The 15611-nt window shown below is 32.9% G+C and overlaps 2 protein-coding genes across 2 annotated transcripts in view; both read left to right on the forward strand.

The window, feature by feature from the left end:
• Window positions 1–6302: 6302 nt before the first annotated feature.
• Window positions 6303–10538, forward strand: LOC148308919 (uncharacterized). The gene is made up of 5 exons (XM_088260919.1): window positions 6303–6612; window positions 6859–7013; window positions 7366–7617; window positions 7814–7906; window positions 8281–10538. The coding sequence occupies exons 1-5, from the start codon at window positions 6580–6582 to the stop codon at window positions 8333–8335; spliced, it is 588 nt and encodes a 195-aa protein (XP_088117045.1). The 5' UTR covers window positions 6303–6579; the 3' UTR covers window positions 8336–10538.
• A 1704-nt stretch (window positions 10539–12242) lies between these two features.
• The window catches only part of Dhc16F (Dynein heavy chain at 16F), a 79338-nt gene continuing 75969 nt past the window's right edge, over window positions 12243–15611 (forward strand). Inside the window, exons 1-2 of the mRNA XM_088260973.1 lie at window positions 12243–12341; window positions 13518–13602. Of these exons, the coding sequence (XP_088117099.1) occupies window positions 12265–12341; window positions 13518–13602 (162 nt within the window). The 5' untranslated portion in view covers window positions 12243–12264. The remainder of the gene's footprint in view (window positions 12342–13517; window positions 13603–15611) is intronic.

Raw genomic sequence — 15611 nt, forward strand, 5'->3', positions numbered from 1 at the left:
CTAAACAGGTACTTTAAGCGCATTCAAAGCTCTCCCAGCCGTATTCCCGGATCTGATATAGAAGCATCTAGGCTTCTTCACAGACCTGACTTCCAAAGCAACGCAAAAAAAGCAAAGCAAAAATTATTAGAAAATGTAAAACAAAATTGTATCCCGATTTTACTATGAATTTACATTTGATAGCTTTCAATGTACCTGTCACTGCCAATCTAAATAAATACATGTTTGTAAAACTACCACCAAGTTTCTAGAAGTGTCCCAGTGTAGGCAGTAAAAGGGATTGGCAGTTAGTTCAGTTAGTCATCTAGATCCGATTCCAACCCGACATTGCACGGTACACAGACGCCTCCACAACCCCGATCGCCACAGCAGACAGACACGGAAAAGTACCAATGCATTTGCAAAAAATGTTCAGTCATCGCATTTCCCACTCAACCATTATTCATCGACATTCTACTACGGATCCCTTTTACAAATTGCGATTTTTTACAGTAACAGTTCCATTTTTCGTTTACCTCATTGGGATGGTATTCCTTATTTTTCTCCTTATTCATGTTTCTCTCCAGCTTCAGTTTTTGACGCCAAATTTTGATTTTCCGAACGGACGTTCCAACCCTCATGAACCGCTCGGCCGCTCAAATTCACCTCGAAAGTTCTACGTCAAAATAAAAGTTTGCGGGTGCCATCTTTGTAATTACCAAGTACCTATCGGATAAGTAAGGTTAGTTTATTGTTTATTTAATTATTTTAATAGATATAATTAGTCTGTGATGATGATGCGCCCGATGCAAATTTATCAAGAATGTCTTTCGCTGTCACATTTGCCAGAAAGCTAACTGGATCGTGTCAAAAAACATAAATTTAAGTTTTGGAAAAGTTGTTTTCAAATCGTTAAATATATATTTTAAAAACAATACATATTTAAAAGGTCCGTTTTTCCATGATTATATGCAAATAAGTAGGTTTCTTTAGCATTATATTAAGCCTATTTTTTATTCTAATTTATATTTATATCTATTTTTTATATCCATTTGATACATTTTTATTTACGTTCCAAGCTACGTTATAACCTCAAAGTTTGTGACGTGTCATAGGTGTGTTTGTTAGTTATTATTAATACATTTTACGTTTACATTTTTAGTACATCATGCTGTTTCGTATTGACTGGTATTGCAAAGGAAGGAACTTCTCAAATCTTGTGTACGGTAATGTTTTAAATCGACATTAATTCCTAGTTCGTGCATGTTTTTACAAATATTTTGGTTGTTCTATATCAATAAATTAAAATAAACACATTTTACATTTATATTTTTAGTACATCATGCCGTTTCGTATTGCGAAGGAAGGAACTACTCAAATCTTGTGTACGCTAATATTTTTAATTGATATTAATTCCTAGTTCGTGCATGTTTTTACAAATATTATGGTTGTTCTATATCAGTAAATTCAGTACTTAAGCTTTATTTCATCTTGTCATATTAAATGCAAATTACTACCAATTTAAATGCAATTTTCATGTGATTTCAGAGGTCATGGAGGATCTGTCAGCAATTTTTAAACTACAATCAAGATCAGAGGGTATGAAATTATCATATAATTAGTTTTGAGTTATTAAAAATATGATGTTTAAAAAATAAAACAAAAAAAATTAATTCTGCTACAATATTTTTCCTGTAAAAATTGCAATATACAATAGCTAGTCATCGGCATATACGTGGGTTCGATTCCCATCATCGCGAAATGAATTCAATAAATATTTACTGTCGATTTTATTTTGTGTTTGTGAAGTATATATTTTGGTATTAACCTTCCCTACCCTACCTACATTGGACGACCATTGCTGACAATTCGTAGGCAGTTCTCGTCAGAACTTCGCGACGCGGATCTGACTTGGGAGGATGCAAGGGAGCTGGCAGCCGACAGAAAAGCCTGGAGACAGTTTGTGGACTCCATATGCTCCACCTAGGGAGCGGATATGGTTATTATTATTATTATACCCTACCTACAGATAAACTTAAATAGAGCCTCTGAATATTTTAAAGATAATTATAAAATCGTCTGAACTAAACTGAAAATATCATGTCATATCGCTCACTCCTTTCAAGAACGTCATAAATCAAAAAACTTGATTTTTCAGGAGAATGTTTTTAATGTTTAAAAATATAATACAATGTATTAAAAATAAATATCAAGCCACTTATTGAACTTTTTATTGTGCAACAGATCTTTTTAGGTAAAACCTGAAGGTTTTTTCTCCATTTGAAAAACATTTAGTGTGTTTGAAAAAATAATTTAAAAATACCTTTTTCTTCAAAATGCAAAAACAATTCATTCTGCCCTGTAGTGGGTAAATATTAAGTTAAAAATATGCCGCTTTTGCTGGGATATAGTACATTTCCTGGGCATTCCGAAAACATGCACAACTGAAAATTGACGATTTTTTATATATGACGTTCTTGAAAGGAGTGATCCCTCGGCTCGAGAAAAGTCAGTGAGGACGTATTACCGTAATCTGTAATTTGTGATTATGTATATGATGATAATAAATATAATTATTAATTAACTCAACAATCTGGTTTAAAAACTACAACGGATTTGTTTAATTTTGTAGGTTTTTTACTATCCAATAATATTTGTTATTATTCTTCTTGCTCTTTTGTCCGAGTATTGGATATCAGTCATTCCTGAATCCTGACAAACATATTGCTTCCTTAGATAATGAGACATCCATTTATATGCAGTATGCGGTTACGATTATGCATTGTTGATTGAGTTATTTCCAGATCTCTTTTCTGATCTACCCTGTGCTAGTGAACCCTCCTTACTCACACCCGAATCCGGTCACATGTATATTTGGGAAAATAGTACGCAATTTGAGGAGATAACCCCATTGAGTGATCCTTTGAACTGTGATTACTATTGCGGCATTACTCTAGTCAGCGATCCAAGAAAGGTTCTTGTACATTACTCCTATTCTCTTATACATCTGTGAGATATGGCACCTTACAAGGGCAACAAATGATGTCTAAGAAGAATTTTAGGCGTGCGGTGGTTTGACTTTGTAGGTAACAAGGAAATAAGTCATAGGACACAAAAACCCACAGTGACAAAAGACCATGCTCAATTAGTAGCATATGTATCTTTAGACTTTATCCATACCTGCCATTACTACTGTTACTGAACTGGAGCAACAGGTAACAGATTTTTCCATTTGAATACAAGACTAAATCCTGGAATACTAATCTAGAATTTGTTAATTTAGGATTGAATATGAGTAATTTTAGCATGGATTACTATGTTGCTGGTTTTACAATTATTATTCGAAAATAACATATTATATAAGCGAGGAGTGTATGTTAGGAAAGAAGAGTGTAGCGTTCCAACCCCTCTGCCTACCCCTGCTGAGAAACGGCGTTATGGTAGTAGTAGTAGTTATATGACTTATTTGTAAAATGTGTGAAAATATTTCCCTATTTAAAATAAAAAATGCCTAGTAAATTATTTATGGTTTTTAAATGATTAATTTTTTCCATCTCACTTGTCATGAATTTCATGGTACATACATTCATTTATATATATGTATGTTTGACTCAAATGAAAAATCTCAGATAGGCATAACCTATAGTAGGGATTGACCTTTTTCACAAATGGGTAAATTTGATTGTTTTTCATTAAAAATCCATGTTGTGGGTCACAGGTTGAGTAATTGAATCAAAGACTTACAATTTTCATTAACATCAAAATTGTCCTTGGAATGCCACCTGATTACCCCTCATGTCTCTTCTTCCAATTCTGAGGATTCCCGAAGACAGCTGACGACCATTTACTGACTATACTCAGCGGAACTTCGGGATGCTGGACTGACCTGGGAGGAAACCAAGGAGATGGCGCGTGACAGTGACTTGAAGACGTCTCATGTTGACCAAATACTTTACCTAGGGAGCGAACAGGAAAAAAGAAGAATACATATTTATTCAGTTCACCAAATAACTATCATTCGTCTTAAGTACAAATCCAATGCTTAAATAACATATTCCTTGAAAATAATGTAAAAATCATATTCAGTAACAGTTTTATAACGTAAAGGCAATGAAGTCGGCATGTCTCTGAAGAAGTCTTTCAAGAATTTTTCTCCCCAAAGTTCAACTGTTGACAGATTAACTGGTAAACACTTGAATGAAGAATTGCGTTGTAAGGATACCAGACCTTACACAGGCCCTGACCGTTTATACATTTATACATGAAAAATAAAAGCTTTACATTAAAATAATCTTGATGATTAGACCTGCTGGTCCCTCGTTCACCATCCCTGACCTATGTAATACCTGAATAATGTTTAGAGCTCCCCGAGGCAGAGACAACACCTACTCTCGAGTGATGGTCGACATCAGCGGTCCTGACATGGCACATAAAAAAGAAGAGGCACACCTGTGCGGGTATACAATATATACTATGGTATGAAGTTATACGAACCTGGATATAAGAGAAACCTCTTTTAAAGAGAGCCGGCTTAAGGTCCTGTTATTTTACTTTCCTGTAAAAGAATAGTGTACTGTAGGCAAAATGATGTACGATGGTGATATAAGGAAATAGTGCATGACTGAGATAAGCATTATCGATAAAATTAAGAAAGGTGTGTTGATATGATTTGGGTATGTGAATCGAATGGGTGAAGAAAGAACAGTATAACAAATTTATGAGGTGATTGTGGTTGGTAATAGAAGCTGAGGAAAACTTGGCATGACCAAGTATTTCAAATACTCGAAAGTGGTCACATCAAGAGTCAGAATAATCGGCGTATATGTACGAGAAGATATGAATGTGGATAAGGTGAAGATTGTGTGTAAAGACAGATTGATTTGGCCTTCTGTTTTCTCTGCCTACCCTTACGGGAAAGCGGTGTGATGGTCAGTTAGTTAGTAAAATAAAGCGTGGATACAAGACAGACCTCATTATAAGAAAAATGTCATGGTGCCTCGGGCTCAAATATATCCAGATTCGGCTCTGTAATAATTTTAAACCGGAAAAATAGGTGGAAAAACGTGGTAAAAGGTAATAATTAAGGAAAATATGTAAAATAAGAAATCTGACAAATTTCAATGACCTACAAAGTGTAAAGTGGTGAATGGATAAAGATAATTGCTTAATGACTCGTCTTGCCAGTTCACCAAATCACTGTCATTCATTCCTTTTACATACAATCCAATGCATAACCAAATTCCTTGAAATTAGTGTAAAAAATCATATTCAGTAAGTTTTATAACTTAAAGGCAATGAAGTTGGCATGTCTCCAAACAAGTCTTTCATTGATTTTCTCCCCAAAGTTAAACTGTTGACAGATTAACTGGCAAACACATAAATGAGGAATTGCGTTGTAATGCTACCGGACTTTACACAGGCCCTGATCAATGTATGTTATGTGACAGAAACTGATAACTTAGCGTTTCTTTTCAACTATCCTCAATCGACTCTACCGTAATAGAAAGACTCAAATATTACAGGAGTAATGTTTCCTCGCAGTTTAGAACATCTTTAGTATGGTCTTTTGCAACTTAGGATATGTAGTGGATTTACCATTGAATCTTATATTGAGTTTTTTTTCATTGATAGTGATTTTTTAAAATCCCAGAGTCATGCCATCAGCATTTTGTTTACTTCTTTAGTTATTACTTCAGTAAAACTTGACCAGGTTAACAGTCTGTTTTTGGTTGATTTTAAAATATTGCTTCTTAGCAATTAGTCCGCTGGTGTACATATGTTCTATACAAAGTTTAAATAAATATATTTTACTCAGCAGTCTTAGATACTTTTTTTAATTGTAAAAAAGTAATTTTTATCTTAAATTGATATTAAAAATAAATCATTGTATAATTTCGTGGGTGTGGAAAATTAAATTGGAAGAATTATAAATTATTCCAACTGGTTTTAACTTCTAATTTCCAAAGATTTTTTGGTCATGTATATATTTTTTTGTCATATATACATATTTTCATGAACAAAAATTCAGAATTTTAATTTTTCAATCTCATTGAAAAATGTCAAAATCAAAATAAATCGATTTCTTGATCATTTTGAAGTTGAGATTTGTTTCTTTCTTTTTATCACTTTGAGGCTGTTACACATGATTATGTACAATTTTTTACAATGTTGGTGGAAAATGTGTTTTTTTTTGTTTGGTGCCTAATTAGCTGATCGATTGATTGACAACAACACTTATTTTGGTAACTTTACCTATTGCAATTTTCTGTGCATTCTGTTTTCAAATCTCTTCTCCTGGATCCTCCCGTGTGGAGCCTTCCACATTTTTTCTCGTGTGATTTTCAAGTAAAAATCCGGGCCCAGTTGCTCCATCTTGTGCGAAAATAATAAAAGGACCATCGCGGACAGTGGCGCGCGTCGCGTGAATCTCGAGCAACGCTTAAGTTTCGCGCCAGTCACTCCATCTCGTGTGGAAATATAAAACGAGCGATCGCGGACGGTGGCGCCCACCGCGTGAGTTTTGTGCATCTCTCGAGTGTACCATTACTCCATCTCGTGTGAAAATAATAAAATACTTCGTTGGTAAATATTATCACAAAAATGTTATACATACTGAAAATCCCGTACCCAGTGGTAAGAAAAGTTTTTTTTCAACTTTTACGTAATTACAAAATGGATTCCAACCGGTGTCCATTTTGAAAATATGGCCATACCCCCTTCCCCTAGAAACAAATTTTAATATAGTTCACACCGCTAAAATTTAAATAATCATAAGATTTTTCTTTAGATTATGTTAACACAACATTTCTTAGTATATTGGACCGGTCGTCACTCAGTCTCGATCAATTTTAATGTAGTGACAATTTTTCATTATTATAGGGAAATTGGTGCGAGTATTGCGAAAGCCAAGAACGCCCTACTTGGGAATCTGCCAGTCACCAACAATATGACGAAATTGGCTACGTAAAGTGCCCTTTATTGCGTAGCTATCGCTGTCGATACTGCCTGTATTCTGATGGGCTCGCCCACATTGAGTAAGTATTGAACATTAACCTAAATGCACCCCTGTCCTTTTTTTTCATTCACAAAAGCTGTTGAATGGCGGCATAATTGAAGCAAAAATTATTAGCATTAAATTCTATACAAAATAAAAGGTATGGGTTCTCATATTTACTTGCATTGCTCAAAAATCAAAATTCATCTTCAAAAATCCTTGCCCCGCACAATTTTACTTTACTTCAATTTAACTGCCAAGTAGGAAGGTGTTCAATGTGACAGGATTTTATTGCTTCTCTGCTTGATAGACTATTCATAATAATGTATATTGTATTCAATAATGACAGGCGTAATTCACTTTTTATTATTATCACCTTTTTCAACTTTCAGGGACCATTGCCCTGAGAAATACAGGGTTTTTCTAAAAAATATAATGAGAATATTGTTAAGGCAATATAAATTTTTGAGGGAAAGCAGGCGTTTCATGTTGAGTATCTGCCTAACTCCCGGAAAACTCATTAGGATCATGGACAAAGAACTGGTGATTATTAAGAAGCGAATCCGAATATTTAGGAAGCGGTACGCTGCGTTTTTACGAAGAAGAAACAACTTCGTAAGGCAATACATTGAGCTGTTGAACAGGTGAGATCATAACATTGTTTTTATAGATTATTTTACAGGATAAGGATGCACAACTGCTTTTTTCCCTTCTCTATTATTATCAATATATTAAAATATTAATATTTAATAAATATCATATTTCATAAAACATCTAATGTAGGGGTGCAACTGGATTATGCTGAATATCCGGAAATTTAATATTTTTCATTTATTTCAGTGGGTTTTTCGACGATGAAGAGACTGACAGTGCGGATGAAACCGATGAAGAAAATTTTGAGATGATGGATGCGATTGAAGAGCTGGCTTATAGGTGAGTCTGCTTTTTTAATAAATCTTAAGTTTGCCCCCAAGGCTGAGATAGGGTTGGTTGAGAAGATTAGTAGTTATGTTTGAAGCAGTTTGGACATGTAGATCGAATGGATGACAAGAGAATGACTATGAGAGTATGGTGTTTTTTTTTTTACATTAACCTCCTTTATTCTAAGTATTCTCCCTGCAGACAAGCTTTTAAAGGTTGTATGGGTTAATTTTTTTTAATGATTTCTTTAAATGAAAACGTGGAAAGAATTCTGAGCGCAACACACATGTAAAGTGATCTTTCGAGTCAGCCCTTGGCAGGTTGTAAGCCCTAAGATGCTCAGACTTACATATTCTCATTGCTTTAATCTTTTGCATTTATTTCAGTGAATTCTTTGACTCGGGAGTGGAAGATTCTGATATGGAACCCGATGGTTTCTAAATACCTGAAGATTGTCTAGTGGAGTACATTTCTCATGTTTAATTCTATTGTATAATTATTCATATTGTTAAAATATAATAACAAGAAACTTATGTATTTACTTGTGCTTTAAAAAGTACTTTAAATGTCCCAAATTCTTACAAAGGGACAAATTACTATTTTCCTGATTTTTGTTATTCGTCAGATACATGACGTATTTAAAATGATTTCTGTTCTGTTCTTTAAAAAGTACTTTCAATGTTCCATTTTCTTAATGTTTTTTTTCATATTTTCAAAATATAACATATGTTGTAATATACATATGAAGGAATATGAATACTATTACAATAATAATGTTAATTACTATTTTCCTGATTTTTGTTATTCGTCAGATACATGGCGTATTTAAAATGATTTCTGTTCTATTCTTTAAAAAGTACTTTCAATGTTCTATTTCCTTAATGTTTTTTTCATATTTTCAAAATATAACATATGTTGTAATATACATATGAAGGAATATCAATACTATTATAATTATAATGTTAAAATTAAAAATAAATATTGACAAAGGGACAAATTACTATTTTCCTGATTTTTGTTATTCGTCAGATACATGACGTATTTAAAATGATTTCTGTTCTGTTCTTTAAAAAGTACTTTCAATGTTTCATTTGCTTACTGTTTTTTTTTCATATTGTCAAAATATAACATATGTTGTAATATACATATGTAGGAATATCAATACTATTATAATCATAATGTTAAAAAAATTTAAATAAATATTGACAAAGGGACAAATTACTATTTTCCTGATTTTTGTTATTCGTCAGATACATGACGTATTTAAAATGATTTGTGTTCTGTTCTTTAAAAAGTACTTTCGATGTTCCATTTTCTTTATGTTTTTTTTTCATATTGTCAAAATATAGCATATGTTGTAATATACATATGTAGGAATATCAATACTATTATAATAATAATGTTTAAAAAAAAAATTAATAAATATTGACAAAGGGACAAATTACTTTTTTCTTGATTTTTGTTATTCGTCAGATACATGACGTATTTAAAATGATTTGTGTTCTGTTCTTTAAAAAGTACTTTCGATGTTCCATTTTCTTTCTGTTTTTTTTTTCATATTGTCAAAATATAGCATATGTTGTAATATACATATGTAGGAATATCAATACTATTATAATAATAATGTTTAAAAAAAAAATTAATAAATATTGACAAAGGGACAAATTACTTTTTTCTTGATTTTTGTTATTCGTCAGATACATGACGTATTTAAAATGATTTGTGTTCTGTTCTTTAAAAAGTACTTTCGATGTTCCATTTTCTTTCTGTTTTTTTTCATATTGTCAAAATATAGCATATGTTGTAATATACATATGTAGGAATATCAATACTATTATAATAATAATGTTTAAAAAAAAAATTAATAAATATTGACAAAGGGACAAATTACTTTTTTCTTGATTTTTGTTATTCGTCAGATACATGACGTATTTAAAATGATTTGTGTTCTGTTCTTTAAAAAGTACTTTCGATGTTCCATTTTCTTTCTGTTTTTTTTTCATATTGTCAAAATATAGCATATGTTGTAATATACATATGTAGGAATATCAATACTATTATAATAATAATGTTTAAAAAAAAAATTAATAAATATTGACAAAGGGACAAATTACTATTTTCCTGATTTTTGTTATTCGTCAGATACATGACGTATTTAAAATGATTTGTGTTCTGTTCTTTAAAAAGTACTTTCGATGTTCCATTTTCTTTATGTTTTTTTTTCATATTGTCAAAATATAGCATATGTTGTAATATACATATGTAGGAATATCAATACTATTATAATAATAATGTTTAAAAAAAAAATTAATAAATATTGACAAAGGGACAAATTACTTTTTTCTTGATTTTTGTTATTCGTCAGATACATGACGTATTTAAAATGATTTGTGTTCTGTTCTTTAAAAAGTACTTTCGATGTTCCATTTTCTTTCTGTTTTTTTTTCATATTGTCAAAATATAGCATATGTTGTAATATACATATGTAGGAATATCAATACTATTATAATAATAATGTTTAAAAAAAAAAATTAATAAATATTGACAAAGGGACAAATTACTTTTTTCTTGATTTTTGTTATTCGTCAGATACATGACGTATTTAAAATGATTTATGTTATAATTGGCTTCTTATATTGTGATATAAGTTATTAAGGCTAACCTTTTATTTTTCAACATTAAATTTTTTTTCCCCAAAAAAGTGTTTTCATTAATATTCTTATTCCCACTATTTTGTGTGTGGTCCTCCTTCCTTTAAGATTGGTCCTATTAGGTTACCAATCTCACCCTATTGTGATAATGATGAGAGAAGTCACCTTGATTATTCTATATTTGCTTAGTTGTTTAAGAAGATAATTTCCAAAAATGAATTAGTGTTGTGATTATTTACTAAGTTCAGGGGGTATATGTGAGGAGGTTCATGAATAAAGAAGAGGCGAAGATTGATTGCCAAAACAGAGTGGTGTGGTGTTCTATCCTCTCTGCCTGCCCCTGTGGTGAGGCGTCGTGACGGTTAGTTGGTTTAAAAATAAAATAATAAATTGCTACAAAAACCATTAACCAATGGTGGTTTTCCTGTGCTGTGAGCACATTTTGCAATACTTGTTTAGTAAATTATTTGTCTTATCATGAGTCATGCAATCATGGATGACATAGCCGAACAACACAGTCACTAAAGCCAGTCGATTACACATAATTCTTCTGCTTTTTCCTATGAGGATAATATGGGCATCACAAGTCTTCTCCAGCTCACCTTGTCAAGCACCATCTCCTTGGCTTGTCAGTCCAGCATCCCGAAGTTCCACTGTATGTATGTATAGTCAGTGAATGGTCGTCAGCAGCCTTTCGGGATGAAGAAACAGATCGCAACATGCGAAAGGGATACGTAGTAGAATGTCGATGAATAATTATTGAGTCTGTCTGCTGTGCTGGTTGGGGTTGTGGTGGCGTCTGTGTACCGGCCAACGTCGGTTTGGAATTGGATCTAACTGGCTTACTGAACTAACTAACTACTTATCCCTTTCACTGCCTTCACTGAGCCACTTCTAGAAACATGGTAGTTTTACAAACTATATTGGCAGTGACAGCTTTGTTTATAATTTTGTTTCACATTTTCTATAATTGTCGCAACTTAGTTCATTAAAAAAATGCTTTGCAAGAGAGGTCTGTGAGGAAGCCAAGATGCTTCTGTATCAGTTCCGGGAATGCGGTTAGGATAGCTTTCAATGTTCTTTTAGGAGTTCCAATATTAGGGGCTGCTGCATTCTTCTAGTTGCATCCACATTCCTGACAAAATTATACAACCTTACTACACCCAGTACGTACCTCAGACACCCATTTTCAACTCAAGTAAGACCTGGAAATGCCAAGACCTACATATTCCCCTCATAAATTACTTTGTGTCTGCAGAGACATCTATAGATGGAGACTGACCGGAGCATTTCGTCATAACGTAACACGTTACGATGTGAGCATTCAGGCAGTCAGTACACCGAACCGAGCGCTCCATCCATAGTTTCGGATGCTCGCTGATGCTCGCCGCGAGCGATGTTACGACATTATGTTACGACGAAATGCTCCGGTCAGTCTCCACCTTATGATGAATCTTGATTCCTACTAACAATTTATTGCGGGTTAAGTTGGTAACAAGTTATTTGCAGATCCAGATTTCTACAAATTGATTCAGATAATCTCCCATTACAAACAGTAGGTACTAAGGTAGGTACTAAATTTTAATTTTTATATAATTTTTCAATACTCATAAATAATTTAAAATAAGAATATCATTTTATATTAAGTTTTTCAACTGTTAAGAACATTTTTGTGTTTTTGACAGTTTTCTAATTATATTGAAACTACACTAAACTAGAATGAGCCGATTACCAAGTATTGTTTTACCAAAATTAGGATCTAATCATTCTTCACTTGCAGCGGAACCTAGTGAGAAGTAAGAGTTTGAATATTTTAAAGAAAGAAAAATTTTGTATGGGCCTCTTTGTTTTTCTTGTTATATCCTCAAAAGTACATTTATTGACAGAACCCTTTGAACACGTTGACTGCCACGACTATTTTCATAATTCCGGTCTAAAAAGCTTTCTTCTTCTTCTTCTTCTTTTTCTAGATCCTGTGGATCTGTTTGTATCTCCGCTTCTAAAAAGCCAATTTTATTTAATCATTTTATTGTAATCTCTAATTATAGTACATAATAATATTTTCTGTTAATTTATTAATAAACTTTCTGTTCATGTAAGCCAGCATTGATTTGTTGTTCCCTTCCCACGCGCCATCTATCCATATTAACACTGATATACTACTAACTTTATCGTAGCTCCACGCATATGGAAAGTAAACACAGTACGAGATAACTCGTAGTCTGCGTCCTAGTAAAGAACGCAATCTACAAGTTGTCTCGTAGTTGGCAGTCAAAGCGTTAAATTCGAGGACCCTTAAACAGAACAAAGTTAACAAAGCAAACCTTTACTATAGTCTAGAGTAGTGGTTAGTGCGTTTGGCTACTGTGATGGAGGTCCCGTGTTCGATTCCTAAAGGTGGTCAATAAATTTGAATGAATTTTCACTCTGATATTTATTTAATATTTCTCTAATGTAGGACTGATCTCACTTTAGTATGATAATAAACGATCAAGATAACTTTTTTCTTGACATCTCATCAAAGATGAAGAAGAATATGGAAGTCTGGGCATTTATGGGGCTGACGACATGCCCAGACTTCCATATTCTTCTTCATCTTTGATTAGATGGAATATGAGAAAATAATATGAAAATAACTCCTGTAAATGGAGATAATCCAGATTTTGTGAACAAGTATTTGGACACTCAAAATGTTGTAGATCAAGATAACGCTCACGATGCGATGCAGTGTCCTGTGTACTGTTGGATGAGGTTAGAATATTGTCGAAAAATTAAAGATAGTAATTGACAATTGCTAACAGGTAACAAAAATGTGGACTCGTTTTGTCATACACACATAAAAAGGGAACTAAATGGATGTGTTTTTTTTAAATGCACATTAAAAAAAAAAAAAATTGTATTTACGCCTGCCCCCACGATCGAATTGAATGTACGGACAGGCTTATTGATGCATAAATGTATTGTTTTTATAGATGCCAAAAGAAAATGTTTTTTCACACACCTCATCGGAAGCTTCTGGAGAAAATGGACATAAAGTATGAACTTCCAGAGCCTTTGGTAATTTTTTCAAATAATTTATTGTTCTTAGATACGAGAAAAAAAAACAAATATCCTGCATTTCGCTCACTCCTTTCAAGAACGTCATAAATCAAAAAACTTGATTTTTGAGGAGAATGTTTTTAAAGTTTAAAAATATAATTCAATGTATTAAAAATAAATATCAAGCCACTTATTGAACTTTTTACTGTGCAACAGATCTTTTTAGGTACAACCTGAAGGTTTTTTTCTACATTTGAAAAATATTTAATAAATTTAAAAATGAATTAAAGCATCCCTTTTCTTCAAAATGCAAAAATTAACACTTTCTGCCCTGTAGCGGGTAAATATTAAGTTTAAAATATGCTGCTTTTGCTGGGATTTAGTACAGTTTCTGGGCATTCTGAAAACATGTCCAATTGAAAATTGCCAATTTTTGATTTATGACGTTCTTGAAAGGAGTGAGCGATTTGTGAAATTCCATGTCGAACGGATTTCGTCAGCATTTGAACCGATAGCCCACCATCTATTTTATTCGCCAGTTTACTTGTATCTGTAGATGTAATTAAATGTTTAACTCTTTGAATTGGAGATTTCCTGGGAGAGCGCAAGCGAAATCCGTCAGGATGCCGTTCAGAAATCAATGTCAAAATATGATCTACAAAAATCGACTTTGTAATTAGTATTTACTTCGACTATTATTTTGTTTGACTTAAAAGCCGTTAATATGATGAGAACGTTCGCTGTGAGACTCGCTGATTACATTTCAAATTTTGACATTTAAAATAAATTAAACGTAATTTGACATTACACCCTACGAATGTCTTTACCCCATACAATATGGTAGAACTAAATCAATATCTCAATCCCGCTATCTGGGATTGGGATATTGATGTGGGATTGCAAAAACAAACTTTTTGATTTTAGTTATGTTCTTAAATTTATGATTTCGTCATTTGAATTTGATCTTATTATGTAACATACATCGCTCATTTGGTGCAACAATGGCGTAATTACACTTTCAGAAATATTACAAGGGATGCTGTTCAGACGTTGTAGCAACACTCGCGCCATCTCGCAGCATTTCACCACAAAATCAATTCTGTCAATGTTTTGATGAAACGTACGATTAACTTCAGCACCGGTTGGCGGTATCGACTTTACATAGTTATAAGCAGCTTCTAAGTACTTTCTTCCATGACTTCCGCGTTCAAAAAGCGTCATCTCACGTTTCAATATTGGGTCAAGTGAATTTGTTCGGGGGAGTCAGGTGGGTATATGTGAAGAGTTGACTATCCATTTAGTACGGGACTGCACTCTAATTCATCTTCTAATGTAGGCAAGCGTTCATGACTTCTTAGCTAGCTTAGATAAAGATACATTATTTTCTTCACCGTCGTCGTCATCTTCTCGCTGGGATTCGGTTTAAGGTTGTGGCAGCGCCTTTAATAGTAGCCTCTCAATCAAACTCTTAATTTTTGTTCTTACGTTACTTGTGCTTTGAAAAAATCATGTATCTGCCTTATTTGAAAACATTGAATCTTGTTATAGATATGTATTTGGTTGGATTTTCCAAGTAAAGCAACACGTCAGTCATTGGTGTGCGGCGTTCTCTAACCCGGCGAGATAAAGACGTTACAAGTTCCTTCTTTTTCAGTCCGTTATTCTATCTTTTTTTCAGTTTGTTGATCATGGAACACAATTTGGTTTCTGCAGTAACTAAATTTGCGTCTTATCAGCATAAAGCATTTATAGAAAGTTTTACTGTGACTAAAGCATGTTCAATATCAGTAAATTTTATAAATTCTTCATCAATGAAAGAAACTGAAGATGATTTCAGTTTGAGATCAATTCAAGCTTTATACATGTACTGTTTGACTTGGTTGAACTTCGTTATCATTGCTGCAAGACTGTTCCAGCGCGTTCAGCAATCTAGGACCAGCTTCAACTCCCTGCCAAATTCTGTTTCATTATAATTTTGCAACAAATCCTTCTTCATTAAAGATTTTGAAAAAACTATGATTTATAAA

This window comes from Brachycentrus maculatus, unplaced genomic scaffold (assembly GCF_059751285.1).
Source record: "Brachycentrus maculatus isolate JH-2025_06_01 unplaced genomic scaffold, ASM5975128v1 h1tg000144l, whole genome shotgun sequence".
NCBI lineage: Eukaryota > Metazoa > Arthropoda > Insecta > Trichoptera > Brachycentridae > Brachycentrus > Brachycentrus maculatus.

What these genes read in the sequence shown, in the direction of transcription:
- LOC148308919 (XM_088260919.1), top strand. Translation starts at nt 6,580, where the DNA reads ATGTTATACATACTGAAAATCCCGTACCCAGTG. An exon ending in TGAAAATCCCGTACCCAGTG is followed by an intron (nt 6,613 to 6,858) that starts GTAAGAAAAGTT and finishes TCATTATTATAG; the next exon opens with GGAAATTGGTGCGAGTATTG. An exon ending in TACATTGAGCTGTTGAACAG is followed by an intron (nt 7,618 to 7,813) that starts GTGAGATCATAA and finishes CATTTATTTCAG; the next exon opens with TGGGTTTTTCGACGATGAAG.